Below are 19596 nucleotides of genomic sequence, written 5' to 3' on the forward strand. Positions count from 1 at the left end.
GAGGAGAGCAAAAGACACAATAAACAAGTCTGCAAGCTATGCATAAAATGCCACCTAAAAATAAACCCCAGACTTTTGTGTATTGAAGTATTAATGCCCAAGTGCACATCACATAACTCCAATAGTTCGTAATTCATTGCAAGACATTTAAGAACACAAATGGGTTTTGTCAACTAATGTAAATAGCTGCTGATCAGGCAAAACCAACAAAAATAACATTATAACTTTACTCTCATTTCAAACGAAAAGGAATTTTAGCGCTTTTTGCACAATTTGAAGCTGTCAAGGTGGAAGAAAGAAATATGTATTTAAAAAGGCTTCAAAATCACCAAAAGATGAATAAGATAAACAGTTACAAGTAGGAAACATGTAAGTTCTTCTCCATCAAACATTAGTTGCTTTAAAAGTCCCAACCTCTTGAGTATGATTAAAATCCAATATAGCCTCTTCAAATAAAGTTGGAATTATTTTTACTATCCAGCTATAACACACATACACTTAAGTATTACCAACTGTAACAGAGCTCCAGATCAAAACTTTTATAGCTGACATTTTAAGTATTCCCATGTACATGCTTAGGTTGCCATGTAAGATGAGATTTAGCACATTTTGTATCAGAACTGCCTGATACTGTGCTGTTGTAAGAATCACTATTCAATCAGGGAGCAATTTAAGGGTGAAACAAACACGCTTGTTCAGAATGCATCTGACTTAACTGGAGCAAACTCTATGTCCATCTGGATTTGCTCCCACCAAATAAAACCTGAATTTCCATTCCTTTACTCTATGACAAGTATGAGCTCAAGGGCCAGATAGATAACGAGGCAGATTTTGCTATTTCTTGTCTGCTCACTAGGTACTAAGCAACTTAATGTCTACAAAATCTATAGGTCACTCTTAAGAAAAGTATGAAGTGAATGAGAGGGCAAGAAGAGAACCAAAAATTACATTATTGTCTTAACCCTATCCCCTCTTCTCCAGTTTGTTCTTTTGATTTATATCCAGATTTATACAGGTACTCCTTTCACTATTCCCATCCTGATCTCTGGTTGTCTAGTAATAGTAGCAATAAGGCGATGTACTTCCTCATATACTAGATCTGTAGCTTCAGAGTTTATTATACATAACATGTGGGTGCACACAAACACACACACACCAGAGAGGGTTTGTTTTACTGGCAAAAAGGCATTCTCAGCAAAATTCCTTAAATAAGCAAAACTTGGAAAGTATTTTGCATTTAGTATTCCCTTTCTTCTTGCATCACTGTTAATGTCCTGCTTTCAGCAAACAGAGCTCTAACAATTACTAATCCCTGGGCACTGCACTGTCATTTCCTCAACTCCTACATTACAGAAAGCTTTTTCAGTCAAAATTAAATGAAATGTTTTGTCAGCTTACATGTTTTTCCCAGTACAACTTAGTTTTCAGTTATTTTCAAAGGTCCCATTTTACTCAAATTCAGGAAGGATTGCTTCGCTTTCACTAGAATATTGGATTTTTATGTTCTAATGTTCTACCAGAGCAATAAATAAACAAATAAATATCACTGCTATTATCTGTTTCAGCTGAATTTCCACCATTTGTTCAGCAGTTATTTTACCTATATTTTCTAATAATGTGTATCTTACTGATACTGTAGTCATCATAGAAGCTTAATGAATGTGGTGAGCCAGTAAATTTAAAGAAATCCCTGATGGAAACAAATGTATTAGAATTCCAGACTTTAGTAACTTAAATCTGCCCAAGAGTAAAGAGGTGAATTCTAACCTTGCATTTTAAAGATGCCTTAATGAAAATAGAAATAATTTTTAATGATCATTCCAAAATCTCCATCTCAGCTGTATTTTAATAATTAACTAGAACATTTGAGATTAAGAAAGAACTGTAATCTTCTTCTTTTAATTGACAAAGAGTTCATAAGCATGTTACGAGCAATTGAAAAGTATTCTAGGCAAACAAGGAATGACATTCCTAATACACTGCAGGAAAAAGTATGTACATTTTCTCATATAAAGTACTACCAGCTATGTTTTCTTTTAATCTTATTAGTATATAAAGTAAGCTGGCAATTTCCCTCCATTTGCTGCCGTCATCCCAGGTCAACCATAAGGCAGTCAAACTGGAAGGCACTTCTTCCCCACCATGTTTATGCACAGTCCTATGGACATGTAAATATAACTGCTAACCTTATCAGGTCAGGTTTTATTTTTTCCCCAGTTTCTTAGGAATCATTCAGCAACATAGTTTTAAAACATACCAAAACTGAGCCCTGTTGCCATGCAGATATCTTAGCAATTCATTATCAGAACAGTATTTTAAACAATTCTCCTTGTAATGTTTCTGTACATACAGAATGTGAAAAACCAACACTACACCAGTGAACACTGGCTGACTTACAACATGTTCTTCAGCTCGTTGTGGTACGTATCTCAACCTAAAAGTACCAGTTTGGCCATGGATCCTAAATGGATATTTCAAACCATAAACTAAATTTGCTTATGTTGTGATTCAGGAGAACAGTTCCCCAATTAAGAAACAAAACAAAACAAACAAACAAACCCCACACAAACCACCGACAAAAAAAACCCCAACCAAAACCAGTACCTCTGTAACTTAAAGCTCAAAAAGGAGCTCCTGAAAGTGTAGTAATGATCTACTGAACCTTTGTTTCTGCTGACAGTGTGACACATACATGACTGAAAAATGTACAACTGTGTCTGAAAGTCAGCTGTACTCTCATAGGATTTGCACTTGACACAATCCCCCTACCCAATCTGCCTAACTAGTTGAGGGACAAAAGGGAGGGGAATTTCAGTTACCTCTTGAGAATACCTGGGAACAGAAAGAGGCATCTTTAGCTCCAAACCTTGGTAAAAAATCTTATATTTGAGATCGGTTACATCTCTTTTACTCTAAGTTAGTTTATCAAGAAGAGACAACCTGTTTCAGATTTAATGAGTTGCAATATGTCTCTCAGGTTTTCTAAATGAAGCGCAGAGTCAGCTTTGGTTAAGACCACTAAAATATGCACTCACTTTACAAATTGAAAAGCTTTTTTGGAATTACACCAGTACGGAAAATTCTGTGTTTGTACATAATTATACAAACTCTGTCAATATTTAGGCCTAGGTTTTCCAAGGAAAAAGATCTTTGCAGGAGCCACAGCAGTTCAATTGTTTTCCTACCTGACACCCGAAAGCCTAAATTTATCCTTTACAAATACATGCATCATTTTTTCAAATAAGATTTCCATCCCTCATCCTATGTTTTTACTCCTGACGTAATGCAGCATCTATGCTATATACCAGTTAAGACTTTTTTTCCAGAAGATTTTTTTGTTGAGCTGTTCTACTGCACAACCAAATACGTTTTTGTTTTGCTTTGGTTTTTTTCATTATTAGTTTTCTTTAAGCCTTTGTGCTCAAACCACAACTGGTAGCATTACCATAATGAATGTATCAGTGTCAGCGAATATCAAGCATCTCAACTGGTTTACTGAGGTTGCATGCAGTATCTTTTGTACTGTTCCTTTTGATACATTATTTATCACTCGAAGTACACAAAATATTTGTTCCCTCACAAACACTTCCCATGCTGAAGCAGCATTCTGGTTTTGCAGTATGAATTCAATACACTCAAACATATTCTCCCTCCTTATATATGTTAAAGTCAGTAGACAAACTCCTTGCACATCTGATAGGTGATTTGGGCACAATACACCCAATTCAATTAGATCAATCTATGTAGGTCATATTTTTTATGAAAATAAGGCTGCTTCGAGATACCGTGATATTTTATGCAACTTCTGTGGTTTGGTTGTTGTTTTTTATTCAAGTTGTTATACAAATGTTACGTCTGCTTGTTAGAAAGTAAAAACTAGTTTTGTTAATTCTCTTATTATATGGCACATTTGGAATATGAAGAGGTGTTTAGAGGGATCGCATTTTTCACATATGCAGAAGAAATCAATGCACTGTAAAGCTGTGCTCTCAGTAACTTCTTTCTTAACCTTCTCCCTGAAGGAGGTGAGCTTTCTCTGTTAGACCTGTAATAAAGTAAATACCCCTATGAAAAAAAAAGTGCATGCACAGGAACATTTTGGGATATTTCCTCAGAAATTCTCAGAGGACATAACAATCTGAACATCTAGGATAATGGAGTTTCAAAGCCACAACATTTATTAGTGACCATCACATTCTGTTCTCCAGCAAAATAGTTTTTTGGAGGACTGAAACACAAGATAGAAACAAACAGAAAGAAAAATCAGATGAAAATGAACCAAACACAAAAGGGATACCAGAATCTATGAATCTTAAGACATTTCTCTACTTTCTCAGCTTCATTCCAAATTGTTATACTCCCACAGAAAATTATTTTATAATAAAAACCACATTGAAAATTTGCTATTGAAAAGAATCTTGCAAGCAAATGTCACAATTGGGCACTATCAGTATCTCAAAAACCATCCTAAATTATTTTCAGAAACACATGAAGCAGCCAAAATTAAAACTGGAATCACAATTCTTAAATTGGCTTAAGTTGCCAGCAGAAGTTCAGCTGACTGACATTCAAATTTTATTTCTTCTTACTCATCTATGCTGTAATGTATGAATCATCTGTGCATTTGGGGTTTGTTTAAAAACATTTTAAAACCAAATAATTAACTACAGAGGTACATGGATACACAACAGTAATTGTGATGGCTTTTGTGATACTGATGCAGTCAGCTTCTGCATGTATCAGAATATTTTATTAATTTAAAAGATTACCGTTAACATAAGGAAGATGAATGCAGTTATTCCTAGGATGAGGATTTCTTTATTCCCTTTGCTTTCTGCATGCAACTTGCGATAATATGGTCCTATGAGGTAAGTCTTTATAACAAGACATATAAGAAAAACAGCAGCCAGAGAAAAGAGAATTTGGCCAATCAATATCAGTATTCTCAGTACTTCCTTGAAAATGCTGGAACAGAAGAACAAACAAAACATTTCTTTCAAGTGCTCTCATGCCTCCCAATCAGCTCCCCTTAAGTGAAAAGATCTAATTCCACAGATGTTCAAAACTGAGTAGGTACAGCAAGATATCTGGATACATTAGTAAACAAGATGAATACTAAATCTCCCAAGTGCCCAGCAACCTAGAACTTACTTTTTGTTGACTGATCATCAAGGTAAGCTATCAGGCTCAATAATACTGTTGCATAGTCTTTGACAAAAATATGTCTTGAAGGAATAAAGTAACTAAAGAAATTAACTGGGTTTTTTTTACAATAACAAACTTTTCACTACAAATTTCAAGTACTGGACAGGACTAAGGCAGCTAGAGCAGAAAGAATATCCTCATGCAACATGACTAGTACAAATAGTAAAGGGAACTTGTAGAACAGATGGAATATTTTTCATGAAACTGACATTAACTGTAGCACTTATTCATATTGGCAATCTACATACTAACTGGAAGGGGTAGGGGAAGATACATACAGTATTTTTTTATTTTACCTGGAATATGTGCTCACTCCTACTTGAATAAGTGTAGGCATGACAGCTATAAATAAACCAAGCTGCACATCCTGCATCACCAACATGCCAAGTAGTACGCTGCTGTAGTCAATATCCCCTGTACACCAGCAAAGCAGTCATGGAAACAGTCATCAGAATCTATGAATGCTGGCAGTGCTCAGAAACTTAGAAATAGCTGAATCAAATGGAGGCTAAGTGTAATTCTCAGGGTTAATATAATTCAAAGCATTCTGTTTGGCTTCCCCCTCCCCCACTATTAATAACTAAAATAAAGAGTAATAAAATATATTAATGGGAAGCTTGTGTTACACAATAAAAATACAGACTTTGCTTAGCAGTTAAGCAGTAGCTATGCATTTACTGGAACTCCTTTCATGAAATATACAATCTTTAGACTAACAGACACATGTAAGACCCAGCATGCATGAAGTATACACTTTGCATCTAGGCATTAGAATATAAATATTCTAAGAGGTGGGAAGAACTTTAACGCCGTATCTATTAGGGAGGTTTACATGAAAGAAAGCAGGATGGCAAAACTGTTGAAAGAAACAATTAGAAGTCCTTGAGAAGCTAGCAATATGGCACTTAAAGGTACTTCTCCGAAGAGCTGTTCGCTATAAAAGACTCCCTGCACTGGTCTTAGTTTGCTGAAGAAGGATGTGAATTATTTCAGTTAGCCTTTCTGCCCTGATCTGATGACAGACAGGTTACCATGCTCTTAAAAAGCATAAGGAATCCAGGAAACCCCTAATCAAGTCAAATCTTAACATGGAAACTACTAACTGGGCTACACTATCTTTCTCCAAAGGTGACACCTCATAAAAAGAATATGCACAACACTGGCCAGTGTTAAAGGATGACAATCACGTGTAAACCAGATCTAACAGTGGTTTTTGTTTTGTTTCATTTTTAACCAGTTTCTCATAACACTACAACCATATTTAAAATTTAAAATTATACCTACCTTCTTTATCGCCTCGAACACTACCTGCAAGAAATCTTGACACCAGTGGAGTGCTTGATAAAGATAAACATGTGGAAATGAAGACACTTTGTGTTGGTCTAATTTGGAGCAGATGTCCCCATAGCAGACCAAAGGCAATCATCAAAACTGTCATATAGCAGGGTCCTTGCAAAGATATTTTCCATACCTTGGGAAGAAAACAAGTTCTTATAAGAAAGACTGATAACACTTTTCTCACTGATAAGTTACAGTGATTTTCAGCACAAATAAGCAGTGATTTGGGGCTGCAGTGCTGAGCCACAGAAGTAACAGGCTGTCATCCTATCTATGAGGCATAAAAACTTCAGTTATTAGTTATTGTGCCTCATAGATACTCTAATGAACCAGAAGACTCATTATCAGAAATTAGGTAAGTTTTCCAGAGCTCACAGACAAATTAAGGGCCAAAGGTTCAGTATGGGTTCAAATGTATTGAAATCATCAAATGGAAAGCCAGTTACTTGATGTGATTCCAGGGTGGGGAAAAAAAAGGCAACAGCAAAGACCATCAACAGTACCAGCAGCCCACTCCACGCTAGTGTGCATATAATTCCCAGGTAGCAATTTACATACTAAAGTTTAGGAACCCTCAAATTACTGATTTTTATCATTGACTTTAGATGGACTAGAAACCGATCAAACTGAATGCTCATAAATTTTAACACTCTTCAATTAATGCTTTTATGAACTCACAACCATCAGTTTAGGAAAAAGTCACATGATGCAACTCTTTACAATATATACAGTCTTCACATATTTTGCAGCAGTACTTTCCATTATTAAAATCTAGCCCATTTATAACTTTTTTTTTTTTAATTAAGACCAAAAGAAAATTGTAACTTTTTGCTGAATCCTGATGGCCACATCATGTAATATTCCAGATTGTGCTAACACACTTGCAGAATCAGTTTATCAGCCAGAACAGCATGTATCATCAAATCAAAATGCAGTACTTGACTGAATTTTTTTACAACAGAACAGGCAAACATCACTGGATATTCCATAACAGCAACTGCATGCTAAAACAAAGCAGAAATGGATTGCTATAAATTGTGTAAGATTTTTCTAGTAATCAAAAACCATTTTACTAAATGAAGAGAAATAGCAAAGAGGGTTTTTTTGAAGTCACTGAACAAATAATGTGTTCCGTTCTTTCCAAAGAGTCAAAAAGCAGAAGCAAGTACCATACTTGTCTTTTCAAAAACGTACAGAAGTACACCAGTATATTATACGGAGAGTGTAAAATCCTGAAAAATAACTGACAACTTGAACAGTAGCAATTAAATCCTGTAATACAGAGGTATTATACAAAAATACCTTTCTTAATCTTTCAGGAGAAAACTCCAGACCAACTAGAAAGAGAGTGAAGAATACACCGAACTCTCCTAATGTCTCCACCTGTACAATAGACTTAAATAACAAAAAAACAAACAAACAAAAAAAAAAATCAAAAAAAAGAATCAGTGCACAGCAGTCTACTTATAATACAAATTTTAAGTCCATTTATAAAACAAATAGTTTATTCTATATCCGTTGTTAGTTCAGGTGCTGGTCATGTGACATCAGAAGTCCCCTCAATATCTTTAGGGTTCAAACATTTTTACCCCATCACCTGGCTGCTACTAGATAATTTGGTTGTATAGTGCTGGTCACCTTAAATGCACATACATTGATGCAGGTAAGCTTGCTTGCTTTATGAAAATAAATAGATTACAGTTCATACATATACTATTTAACCCCCAGTGTTTGCATTCCAGAAGTGACTTTATTAGTCTATTGGTATAATCATTCTGCTAGACTGTAGCTGCCGTTCTGCTATTCATCCTACAGACTCCATGCATAAGTCTCTCAGACCAGTACAACTACCAGCCTTTGCACTTCAGCAAAAAAGGTGCAACAGCAAGAAAAGTGGCTGTCTTCCTCTTTACAACAGAAAAATGGGGCTACATCTGGCTAGCAGCCAGTCACCAGTGGTGTTCATCAGGGTTCAATTCTCAGGCCAGTACTGTTTAATATATTCAGCAATGATCTGGATGCAGGAGTTGAGTGCACCATTAGCAAGTTTGATAATACCAAACTGGGAGGTGCTGTTGACTCTCTTGAGGGACACGATATCTAGATAGATTGGAGCATTGGGCAATGATTAATAAGAGGAAATTTAACAAGTTCAAATGCTGGACTCTGCACCTAGAATGAAGTAGTGCCAGGCAGAAGCATAAACTGTGAGAGGGGTGACTGGAGAGCAACCCTGCAACAGAAGATCTGGGGGTGCTGGTGGACAGCAAGCTCAATATGATCAGCAGGGTGCCCTGGCAGCCAGGAAGGCAAACCACATCCTGGGGTGCATCAAACACAGCATGACCAGCTGGTCAGAAGAGGTGATTATCCTGCTGTATTCAGTGTTGGTGCAGCCTCTTCTTGAGTACTGTGGGCAGTTCAGAGTCCCCCTACTGAAGAAAGAGGTGAAAGTCCTTGAAAGCGTCTAGAAAAGGGCAACACAGCTGGTGAAAGGGTTGGAAGGAATGTCCTGTGAGGAGCAGGCAAGGACTCTGGGTTTGTCTAGTTTGAAGAAAAGGAGGCTGATGGGCTACCTCCCTACTCTCCACAGCTTCTGGAGGAGAAGTGCAAAGGGAGGTACCGAGCTCTTCTCCTAGGATCCAGTAAAAGGACTCGTGAAAACGGCTCAGAACTGCACCAAGGGGGGTTCAGACTGGACATGAGGAAGCACTTCTTTACTGAGAGGGTGGTCAAAGTCCCTGGAACAGGCTTCCTAGAAAGGCCATGTGCCAAGCCTGGTAGTGTTTAAGAGGCATTTGGACAATGCCCTTCGCGTGCTTTAACTTTTGGTCAGCCCTGAGTTGTTGAAGAAGTTGGGCTAGATAGTCACTGTAGATCCCTTCCAACTGAAATAGTCTATTCTATTTTAAAACCCTAACACTTCTTTTAAATGTGTGTACAGTCCAGAGCAGAAAACGACAGGATCCATCATCAATCAAAGAAGTGGAGATGGAAACTATCTTCCCTGCCAGATTAGCATCTGGCTGCCTCCTCAGTTCCTCTGACATTCAACATTTTTGAGAAACAGTTAACTTAACCAGACATTACCATGCAACCTTAACATGTGTTGTTTTGCCTGCTGGCTTAAAAATCTGTTAATGCACACCGGACCACTAATCAAAACATGTGCAATGTCTCACCAACCACAGCCCACTGCTTCACATGAGTTTGTAATCAGGGTACACGTGACAGAGCTAAAAATGTTCATGAGACTCCAGGAATGTGGGCAGGGGACAGGCAAAGAACTAAGGTGACTAGGATGGATGAAAGAGCTACAGAGATACAAAATAACTCTCTAGGAAGCTAAACTATCCTACTCAGGGAATTACTTGTTTTAAATACTTCCTCCACTGCTAACACTGACTTTTCACAAGTTTCTGAATATCTGATGTCATTTAAATTATTCGGCTCTTAAATGTGATGCTGTATGATTAAAGACAAAAAGAAAACAAACAAGAAAACCCCACAACACACAACCTACAGCTTTTATTTTCAACAACCACTTATGTCATGACTATATATGAGAAAAAATTGAAAACAAAAAGTGATTCGAAGACCTTTGTTTTAAGTTTTAAGGCCTCCTTTTACAAAGGTCCAGGTTTGGGGATTTGTTTTAAATACATCTGAGCTTGGCAATACCATATTCTTTTTAAAGCTACTTTTAAGGATTTCAACAAATGAACCACTCAAGAAGCAACCTGCACACTTACCTTTATACTATTTAGTCCTGATGGTCCCAGGAGTACTCCGCAGATGATATACCCAAACATGATTGGCAATCCTATTGTTGTGCACAGCCAGCCACATGGCAAAGACAACATTCCTATTGTCACAATATCCTAAATACGCAATATTTACAAATGCATTAATATCAAACACAAATTTGTGATGAAATTAAACTGGGGCTTTTTATCCTTTTATTTCAAAGGATAAATAGCACTGTAAAATTAAACACAGAATACTGCCTGTGAAAAGAAAACACAACTTCAGTAAACTAACCTGAACACTTTGTTGTAGGTGTAAGCACTGCGGTTTTGCAGATGAAGCATCAGAGGTACTGACCTTCAGTAACTGGTAGCTTTGGGGATTTATGAGCAATTACTAAATATTTTAAATACATTATAGAAAGTATACAGTTTCCTGGGGAATTGTGGGGGGAAAGCCACTTTGCATTAAAATAAAACAGTGAAACAGATCCATTTTGGTTTGGTTTTAATTTAAAAAAAAAAAAAACCAAATAAAGTTATTCTTTACTAAGCACAAATACGATAAAAACCCATGTCCATGTAGTTTCCTGCATCCCTTTCTTCCATCTCAAGGCATGAAGAAGTAAAATCTCTCTAGTAACAACATGGAAGAGGCTTATCAGGCACAACAGTAGCTTGTTTTAATACTGCAGTCCAAGAAAAGGGCTGGTGTCCCAAAGGTGCAACAAGTTAAATCAAATAAACCCAGAAAGGATTCATGCAGTATCACTATCAGTCTTGAGAAGACTGTACTAGAAGTAGGGAACACATTGGCCAGATCACCAGTAGACAGGGAAATCATGAATGTTAGGGTAACTTTAGAGAGGAAAAAAATGCTAAAACTGTATTCAACCCAACCAAGCAGTACTGGCATCAAACTAGTGGGACTAAATCTTACCAAAATGAATGACAAGAATGTCTCTAAAATTATTACCTTTATGAAATGATGATCAGCACGAGGAATGGTTGAATCTCTGGGCTTGGTAAGGATATACTGATTGTTCTGGGAATCAATAAGCATACTAAGACCTAAGTCATCCTCTACTTCTCTTTTTGAAGTATTGCTTTTGGAGTTGGCTTCATCTTCTTCCACCCTTAAAACTGCTTCAAAGTTTACACCTCTTACCTGTAAGAAAAAGAAATGGCGAGGGAGAAGGGAGGCTGTCAATGAAGTATACAGTAAAAAGGGAAAGATTATTAGCTGTGCTTAAGTTGCTCTAGAACTTGTTGACACCAACTAGAAATACTGCAGTTTCTTCTTAGAGAATTCTTTCAGTCTCTTTATCAAAACTTGATGCCCATAACTGAAAAAGTTATAATTTGGTTTACGTTTTAAAACCAAAAGTCTTTCCAGACCTCTTTAGCCAAGTTGTCCAACCAAAAAATGCAAAGACAGGATTTCACAGCTGTAAAATTGCAAACCAGGATTTCCAATTGCATCCAACCTGAAATATTTGTGGGGTTGTTTTGGGGTTTTTTTTGTTTGTTTTGGTTTTTTTTTTTTAATGCTTTAACACACTTAGAACACAAAAGGTTTGATTAAAATGCTTTTGTTCAAGAGAATAAAATGTTACAATGAGATTACAAAGTGATATTCAGTTCACAAAAATCTGAATTGACTGTGTTCCAAGTCAAGAAAAAGTCACTGTCCTGTAAATTTTAAGAAGAGAATAAGGTTTTATCTAGGTCTGTCTTCAATGCTTGTAATTACAAAGTAGAATACAGAATCACAGAATCTCAAGGGTTGGAAGGGACCTCAAAAGATCATCTAGTCCAACCCCCCTGCAAGAGCAGGGTAACCTAGCGTACATACACCAGGATGATTTCATTATTCACTGTATTTTTAATAAGGTAGATTTTACAAATATTCAAAAACACTTAAGGTTGTTATTTCTTTTAGACTCCAGTAAAGAAAGTAGGTTGTTGCCATTGCTGTGACTGACTTCAAAATATTCAATTTTTCTGGACTGCTGTATTTTGCCCAAGAAGCTCCCCAATTTAATGACGAAGTGCATTCACATAAGACATCTATAAAACAGGCTCCTATTTTCTGTTACTGATTCCCCAGCACATTTCCCCTAACTGTTGAAATAAATATGGCATTTTCAATATTTAGCCTGCAATTTTTATCCTTTTGGAATCATAGAATAGTTAGGGTTGAAAGGACCTTAAGATCATCTAGTTCCAACCCCCCTGCCATGGGCAGGGACACCTCACACTAAACCATGTCACCCAAGGCTCTGTCCAACCTGGACTTGAACACCGCCAGGGATGGAGAATTCACAACATCCCTGGGCACACAATACTCCATACTTTCTTCTACTCCTTACATTTTTGTGTATGTATGTAATTGCAGGAAAACTTTTATCATGGGAATGACTTCTTCCCCTGTTTTTTTACATCATGCAATACAATGGGCCTCTACAGAATTGGAAGTCACTAAGAATCAAACAGAGTGGGAAAAAAATAATTTGAAACAAATTATGAAGCTTGCGTTCACAGCCCAGAAAGCCAACCGTGTCCTGGGCTGCATCAAAAGGAGCATGACCAGCAGGTCGAAGGAGGTGATCCTGCCCCTCTACTCTGCACTCGTGAGACCTCACTTGGAGTATTGTGTACAGTGCTGGTGTCCTCAACATAAAAAGGACATGGAACTGTTGGAACAAGTCCAGAGGAGGGCCACGAGGATGATCAGGGGGCTGGAACACCTCCCGTATGAAGATAGGCTGAGAAAGTTGGGGCTGTTCAGCCTGGAGAAGAGAAGGCTGCGTGGAGACCTCATAGCAGCCTTCCAGTATCTGAAGGGGGCCTACAAGGATGCTGGGGACGGACTCTTCATTAGGGACTGTAGTGACAGGACAAGGGGTAATGGGTTCAAACTTAAACAGGAAGTTTAGATTGGATATAAGGAGGAAGTTCTTTACTGTAAGGGTGGTGAGGCACTGGAATGGGTTGCCCAGGGAAGTTGTGAATGCTCCATCCCTGGCGGTGTTCAAGGCCAGGTTGGATGAGGCCTTGGGTGACATGGTTTAGTGTGAGGTGTCCCTGGCCCATGGCAGGGGGGTTGGAACTAGATGATCTCAAGGTCCTTTCCAACCCTAACTATTCTATGATTCTATGATTCAGAAGCATAAATAGCTGCTTCAAACATCGGCATTTCAGCTGTTGAAGTGAAAGGCTAATGACCATTTTTATGCATTATGAAAGTTGTCTTTTCATGCTTTTTTACCTCAAACCTATCTTTTTAGATAAATATATATAGTGCCTTTACCTCCCTAAGCTCCCCACTTACCAGGCTATTTTGCATTCCAGAATGAGGTGTCCACTGCCAAGTCTGTGAGACCAAACCATGTTTTTACATTTTCACCTGATGGGAAAAAGCAGGAGCAGCTGCATGCCATGCACATGCAAACCATTGTCACAGTATTGGAGCAAAGAAGAAAGGCTTCCCTACAGTCAGCAAACATGAAGAACTGTTTCTAACCAGAATACACAGTAAGTACCCAATTCTACAGTTTTTCTGTCATCCTCGCTTCTGACTCCTTGTCTCACACCCTTACCGCTACTCCAGGGATACTAAAACAGAGCTCAGAGGTTACTGTTAAATGTTGGCTCCACAACACAAAACATACTTTACACTTACTTTCACACTGGAATTAACTTCACTGTTCAGTGCAGTGTTCCCATCTTTCAGAGGACTATTACTTTGCCTAAAACCAAAAGGCTAATAAACCAACATCTGTTCTAGTATCTTCTTGGGAATTTAATGTTACAACATCAGCAATAGTGTTCATTAAGCACAATTATCTTATAAACTACATCAGCAGTGAAACATCTACTTTGAAGTTCTGGAACTCCAAATTCATAAGGAGCTTGTTGTATGTTCCTTTGTACTTGGGAGCTTGTGTGGCTGGAATCTAACCAAACTTCTTTGCTCTTGTGAGACCTCACTTGGAGTATTGTGTACAGTTCTAGTGTCCTCAACATAAAATAGGACACAGAACTGTTGGAACAAATCCAGAGGAGGGCCACGAGGATGATCAGGGGACCGGAGCACCTCCCATATGAAGATAGGCTGAAAAAGTTGGGGCTGTTCAGCCTGGAGAAGAGGAAGCTACATGGAGACCTCATAGCAGCCTTCCAGTATCTGAAGGGGGCCTACAAGGATGCTGGGGACAGACTCTTCATTAGGGACTGTAGTGACAGGACAAGGGGTAACGGGTTCAAACTTAAACAGGAGAAGTTTAGATTGGATATAAGGAAGAAATTCTTTACTGTAAGGATGGTGAGGCACTGGAATGGGTTGCCCAGGGAGGTTGTGAATGCTCCATCCCTGGCGGTGTTCAAGTCCAGGTTGGATGGAGGCTTGGGTGACATGGTTTAGTGTGAGGTGTCCCTGCCCATGGCAGGGGGGTTGGAACTTGATGATCTTAAGGTCCTTTCAACCTTAACTATTCTATGATTCTCTGCATCAAAATTTATCAAATATCATACGAAAGCAATGCAACTCGATAAATACATTTCTTATGTATAGTATATACTATATATATTATATAGTTCACAGTCTAGTTCTAGGTCAGAAACAATATTAGGAAAAAAGGAAAAATGTTTGTAAGGTTAAGACAATTATGAAAAACATTTTTTCTGTGTAATATATATAAATACATTACAGTGCATATTTACTTTTACAAAAGCAAAGAATTGAAAAAAGAGACTATGCTAGAAGAGCAAGAGTAGATGGCATAGGTTCACAGCTTTTAAATACTAATAAATTTGAGGGCATAATGGGAAATAAAATCCTGATTCTCTCTCAAAATAGCAACTCCAAAAAGCAGGTTGTACATAGCAGAACACAATGCACAAATGCTCCTGTCTTGTGTTGTAGGTTAACTCAGATTTTTTTTGTCCTAATTTCTACCTACTACACTTCTCTATTTGACTATATTGCTTATTGATTATTCTATTAGAGCTTCTTTGTTCTAACATTCTAGTGTTCTAGCTTAAAAGAAAGCACACCAGCTGTTTCTTGCAAAGATGGAGATGTAAGTAGCCCTCCAGGTTGCATTTCACAATTCATTTCCTTTCATGAATAGATACAATCTGAAAGCCAAAGAGGTACACTCGAGAAAAAGGATGAGTTGGCATTTTTCCAATTAACAGGTGTAGCAGAGGAAACCTCATTCCTGATCTCTTTAAAACGTGCCGTTATACCCTGGCAGCACAGAAGAGGGCACTCCAGCCAGCTCGTCCCTTTCCCACAGTTGGTCCTACGCGGTAGTATTCCTACTGGGGGCAATTGCTGCGGTCTGGTGGATACAAAATAAAAAGCTGCTTTCACTTTCTCTCAAGTACAAAAAAAATGGTCTTGCTGTCTACTGAGAGACGCTCAGCTTTTCCTCCTCAGAAGAACTCAAGAGCTATGCTCATCTTGGAAGTCAACCTGCACATCAATAAAAACCTTTCAAGAGCAAAAGCCAAACAAAATTGTGATCCACATATATGCAAACAAGGACCAATTCAGAGAGTCAGTCCCTTAGGACAGCACAATGGGACAGCAGAACAAACTGACATACTCCCAGCTCCAAATACACACTGCCTTACCTGAGGGATACTGTCTGTCATGCAACACAAACAATGAACAATGCAAATAGGCCCAGGTATAAAAAGCCAAGGAAGTGAGAAGAAAGCAAGGCCAAAACCACATTGCAGGTACTTACCTTGAATAATACATCTTTTCCCAGACTGTGCAAACTAACTGCAAGGATTCTTGTTCTCCCATAACTATCTCAACAAAATGAAAAAGAAAAAAGTAGAGACTACACTTAACACTGTAACTCTATATCCTGCAACTTCTAAATATCACCATCACTGAGGTGTCATAACTCTCATGGGCTGTATCAGTGAGACAGATTACACTTGTCACTGTCAAAGTGTCAGTCACAGGGATGACTTTCAATCAAAACCACAGAAAACACTAGCAAAAAGTAGTTTTTGCTCTCTAGGAGTGTTTAGGAGTTTTAGGAGTGTTTGCTTACTCCTAAAAAGCAACCATTCTACCACTAAATACTTTCTTTTGTCGAAATGGAAGCAAAAACAAACGTAGAGTCAAATTTAAATTTTTTTTAATAGTCACTAAAATCCTAACAACTATTTAACACAAGAGAAACACGCCTACAATACAAATATAAACTAAAGAATAAATGCACATTACCCAAAAGACTGAGTCTTAAATATCACTTACAGATTTGTTGTCATCAAAGGCATGCTCTTCTATCTCTTCTTCCAATCTATCAGCTGCTTTCCTGACATCTTCTAGAATTTCATCAAGCATTGACAGGCTTTTGTTTTGATGCTGTATGTTCTTAAGGGCTTCAACCTGATGTTTTTCTGCTGCTAAGAGCTCAACATATTCCATTTCCTCCTGTTGAATTTTACAATACACAGATGAAGTGCTGGCCAGGCCTTTGAGCAGAAAAATATTTGACATAAATGTATGCTTCTTTTGACACAAAATATCCTACAAGTGGAGCTGCAAAAGCAATGTAGACTTTATAATCATATTTGAAGATTGCTTTCTCTTTTGCCAGTTTTCACTGGGGGAAGCGAGCAAGAAAAGTAACAGTCAAACAAAATATCCACCCATTGAGTTTTCTAATCCATTAAACTATAGAGCTGCCCCAAGGTTGCAACCCAGAAAACACAAGAAAGGAATTACTTTGAGGAACTCTAGGAAACATTTCAGAGCCAAGTAAAGTTTAGAGGTCAGTGCTTTAGCAGGGAAGGGTAATAACCTTGAAAGCATAGCTTTACTAGCTACAAATAACAAACAAATTGGAAGGAAAACAGTGAATTTTAATTTTATAATCTATTTTGTAAACATGGGAAGAGGTCTGTTTACGGTTTTCCAAAATTACAATAACTGTGGAAACAGCTAGAAAAAAAAAATAAAACCAGAAGAGTACAGATGAGCAGTCAAGCATGCAGGCTGAGGTTCCCCTTGGTTTCCCAAGAAGCATTTTTGCTATCAAAACTAAAATACTTTGTCCATCTTTTCAGTTTGAGCCTCTTGTGAACTTTCACTAATGATTTCTAAAATCCACTTCTAGGTTTCAGAAGAAAAAAAATACTGTTCAACATGGCATGAAAATATTTCAGTAGCTTCCCTGATAAAAATTACGGTATTTCATTACTCTTTGGATATTTCAGGTTCAAAAAAAGAACTAAAAAATATTTACTGATCAAGACTGGACTTAACATGGTTACAAAGACAATGACCAAACAAAATACTTTGTGTACTGACAGGGTATAATTTCAGGTTTGGGATGTTTTGGGAGGGACAAGGGACTGGAGGGGGGGGAGCTTCACTTTACATATCCACATTATTTTAAAGATACACTGTTTGAGAGCGAGAACAACTATGAATGAGGAAATACAAGCAATGGCAGGCTTTCCTTTCTGTTAGATTCAGGATGCTGAGAATATTTACATGAGACACCCTACATCTGTTCTTTAAAAGAGCCAGTATTACTACCAAGGGAAAAAACAGACTGGGCAAAAAATACAAGCAATCTCTAGGTTAGCCTGAATTCCCACAAAACACAAGTTTCTGTCCCTATTTTGGATTTGCTGCCATACCCAGTTAGAACTATCAGAATATAGGTCTCCCTTAGGTTGTGTGTTTTATCTGCCTACCACACACATACCTTCGATAACCTGGGCATCTAAAAGGGTCCCAAATTCCTATGTTTAATAATTGGAGTGTTCCATCCTCCGCATGTTTGCGGAGGAACATTTTTCCCCTTGAAACCTGGAAGAACATGCATATAATTTCATTAATTCCTTGATGCCAAGACAAGAGTATATTCAGTGCAGCCTGTAACTGTGGCTTAGCCTATTTGAAATCTGGACAGCCAGATGAATATCTTTGGTTGTGATTAAACTACAGAATTGCTGTCTGTTGGTGTTTAGAATTACCATAGTTACACCGGCATGATGGAAATTACCCAGTTCCCAAAATAAGTGAAGTTGAGAAAAACGTAACTATTAATGTGCTTGGCCCAACGTCAATTGCTTTAGTTCTCATGTAACACATAAGCAAGAGACACAGTCACTCTCACACAGCCTCAAGGAAAAACATTTCCTATCTGTCGTTCTCTGCTAGCAGACATTGCTTCAAAGATGTACAAACCAGCCCCCATATGAGCTGCAGATTCTTTCCTCAATCAACAATAACTCAGAATGCCAGATGGAATTCGTAAGGATTAGATTCTTTCTCCTCAAAAATGGAACAGATTTTGGGTGGAAGGAGACAATCAGTCCTTTCTGTCATCTGAGGCAAACAGGCTGAACAGAGCTAGAGAAATAAAGAACTCCAGAAAAACAAATCATGGTCTAATTTGCAAGAAGTTAACTTTCTCTGGAGAGCAAGGTAGAAGAGCTTCAAAAAAATCTGAGTTTAAGTTCCTCTAAGTAATGAAGACCAAGGTCTTTGTAGTCTATTGAAGTGGCATCTCTGTTTTCACCTACAGTGTCACAGTGGGACAATCACAGAGAACAGTGTCCATAAAAAGGACAAGGTAGCTCAAACAGCCTGCTGCGTGTTAAGCAGAAGTGCACCACAGCACACTGTTCTGCAACTCACGCTGGGATTGGAGATGTCCGATCACAAGGTACGTACAAACAATTGGTTAAGCAAGGTAATACAGATAGGGATTGTGTACTGAACAGGAGACTGGAACGCCTAGAAAAACATGAGCAAAATGAAGTAAGATGAAGTAAGACTTTGGGGCAATGCTGGTTAAGAACACTGTGTCACTGCTGCTCAAGAACATGGTGTCACTGCTGCTTTTTAATAAGAGATGACAAAAAGCACAGTTAGAAGAGGATGCATCTTTGCACTACTTGTGAGTTACTTTTTCCATTAATGTCCGAGTAGGAAGCACCCAAGAAATTAGAAGCTGATAAAAAGTAGGTGAGAATTTGTTGCTTTTTCCTGAAGTTCCACACAGGTTCCTGGAGCAAAGGAAGGCAGAAGCTAACGTCAACACTTCTTCCTTCCCTGCCCCCCGAAATGATTCTGCCATACCTTTTCCCAGCAACAGAGCCAGCAGGAAATGCATCAGACATGCATGCATCTCTCAGCACTAAAAAAATCCAATGCTTCAACTAAACAGAAATAAAATGAAGGTAAGAATCCAGTATCCCCTACAGCCATTTGTATTTTCCATTCAATCACTGCTTAAAAAATTGAAAGGACGTCTTATGA

The 19596-nt window shown here is 38.0% G+C and overlaps 1 protein-coding gene across 10 annotated transcripts in view; it reads right to left on the bottom strand.

The window, feature by feature from the left end:
• Nucleotides 1–19596, bottom strand: part of TMCO3 (transmembrane and coiled-coil domains 3) — a 37496-nt gene that overhangs the window by 11689 nt on the left and 6211 nt on the right. For all 10 annotated transcript variants that reach the window (XR_013956363.1, XR_013956364.1, XM_080612318.1 and 7 more), the window contains 7 exons: nt 16573–16752; nt 11266–11457; nt 10296–10424; nt 7846–7938; nt 6490–6676; nt 5502–5619; nt 4770–4965 (listed from right to left, as the gene is read on the bottom strand). Coding sequence is in view for 8 of the 10 variants with exons in the window: in XM_080612318.1 (XP_080468444.1) it covers nt 4770–4965; nt 5502–5619; nt 6490–6676; nt 7846–7938; nt 10296–10424; nt 11266–11457; nt 16573–16752 (1095 nt within the window). In the remaining 2 variants the exon portion in view is untranslated. The remainder of the gene's footprint in view (nt 1–4769; nt 4966–5501; nt 5620–6489; nt 6677–7845; nt 7939–10295; nt 10425–11265; nt 11458–16572; nt 16753–19596) is intronic.

This window comes from Psittacula echo, assembly GCF_963264785.1.
Source record: "Psittacula echo genome assembly, chromosome: 3".
In the NCBI taxonomy this organism is placed as follows: Eukaryota; Metazoa; Chordata; class Aves; order Psittaciformes; family Psittacidae; genus Psittacula; species Psittacula echo.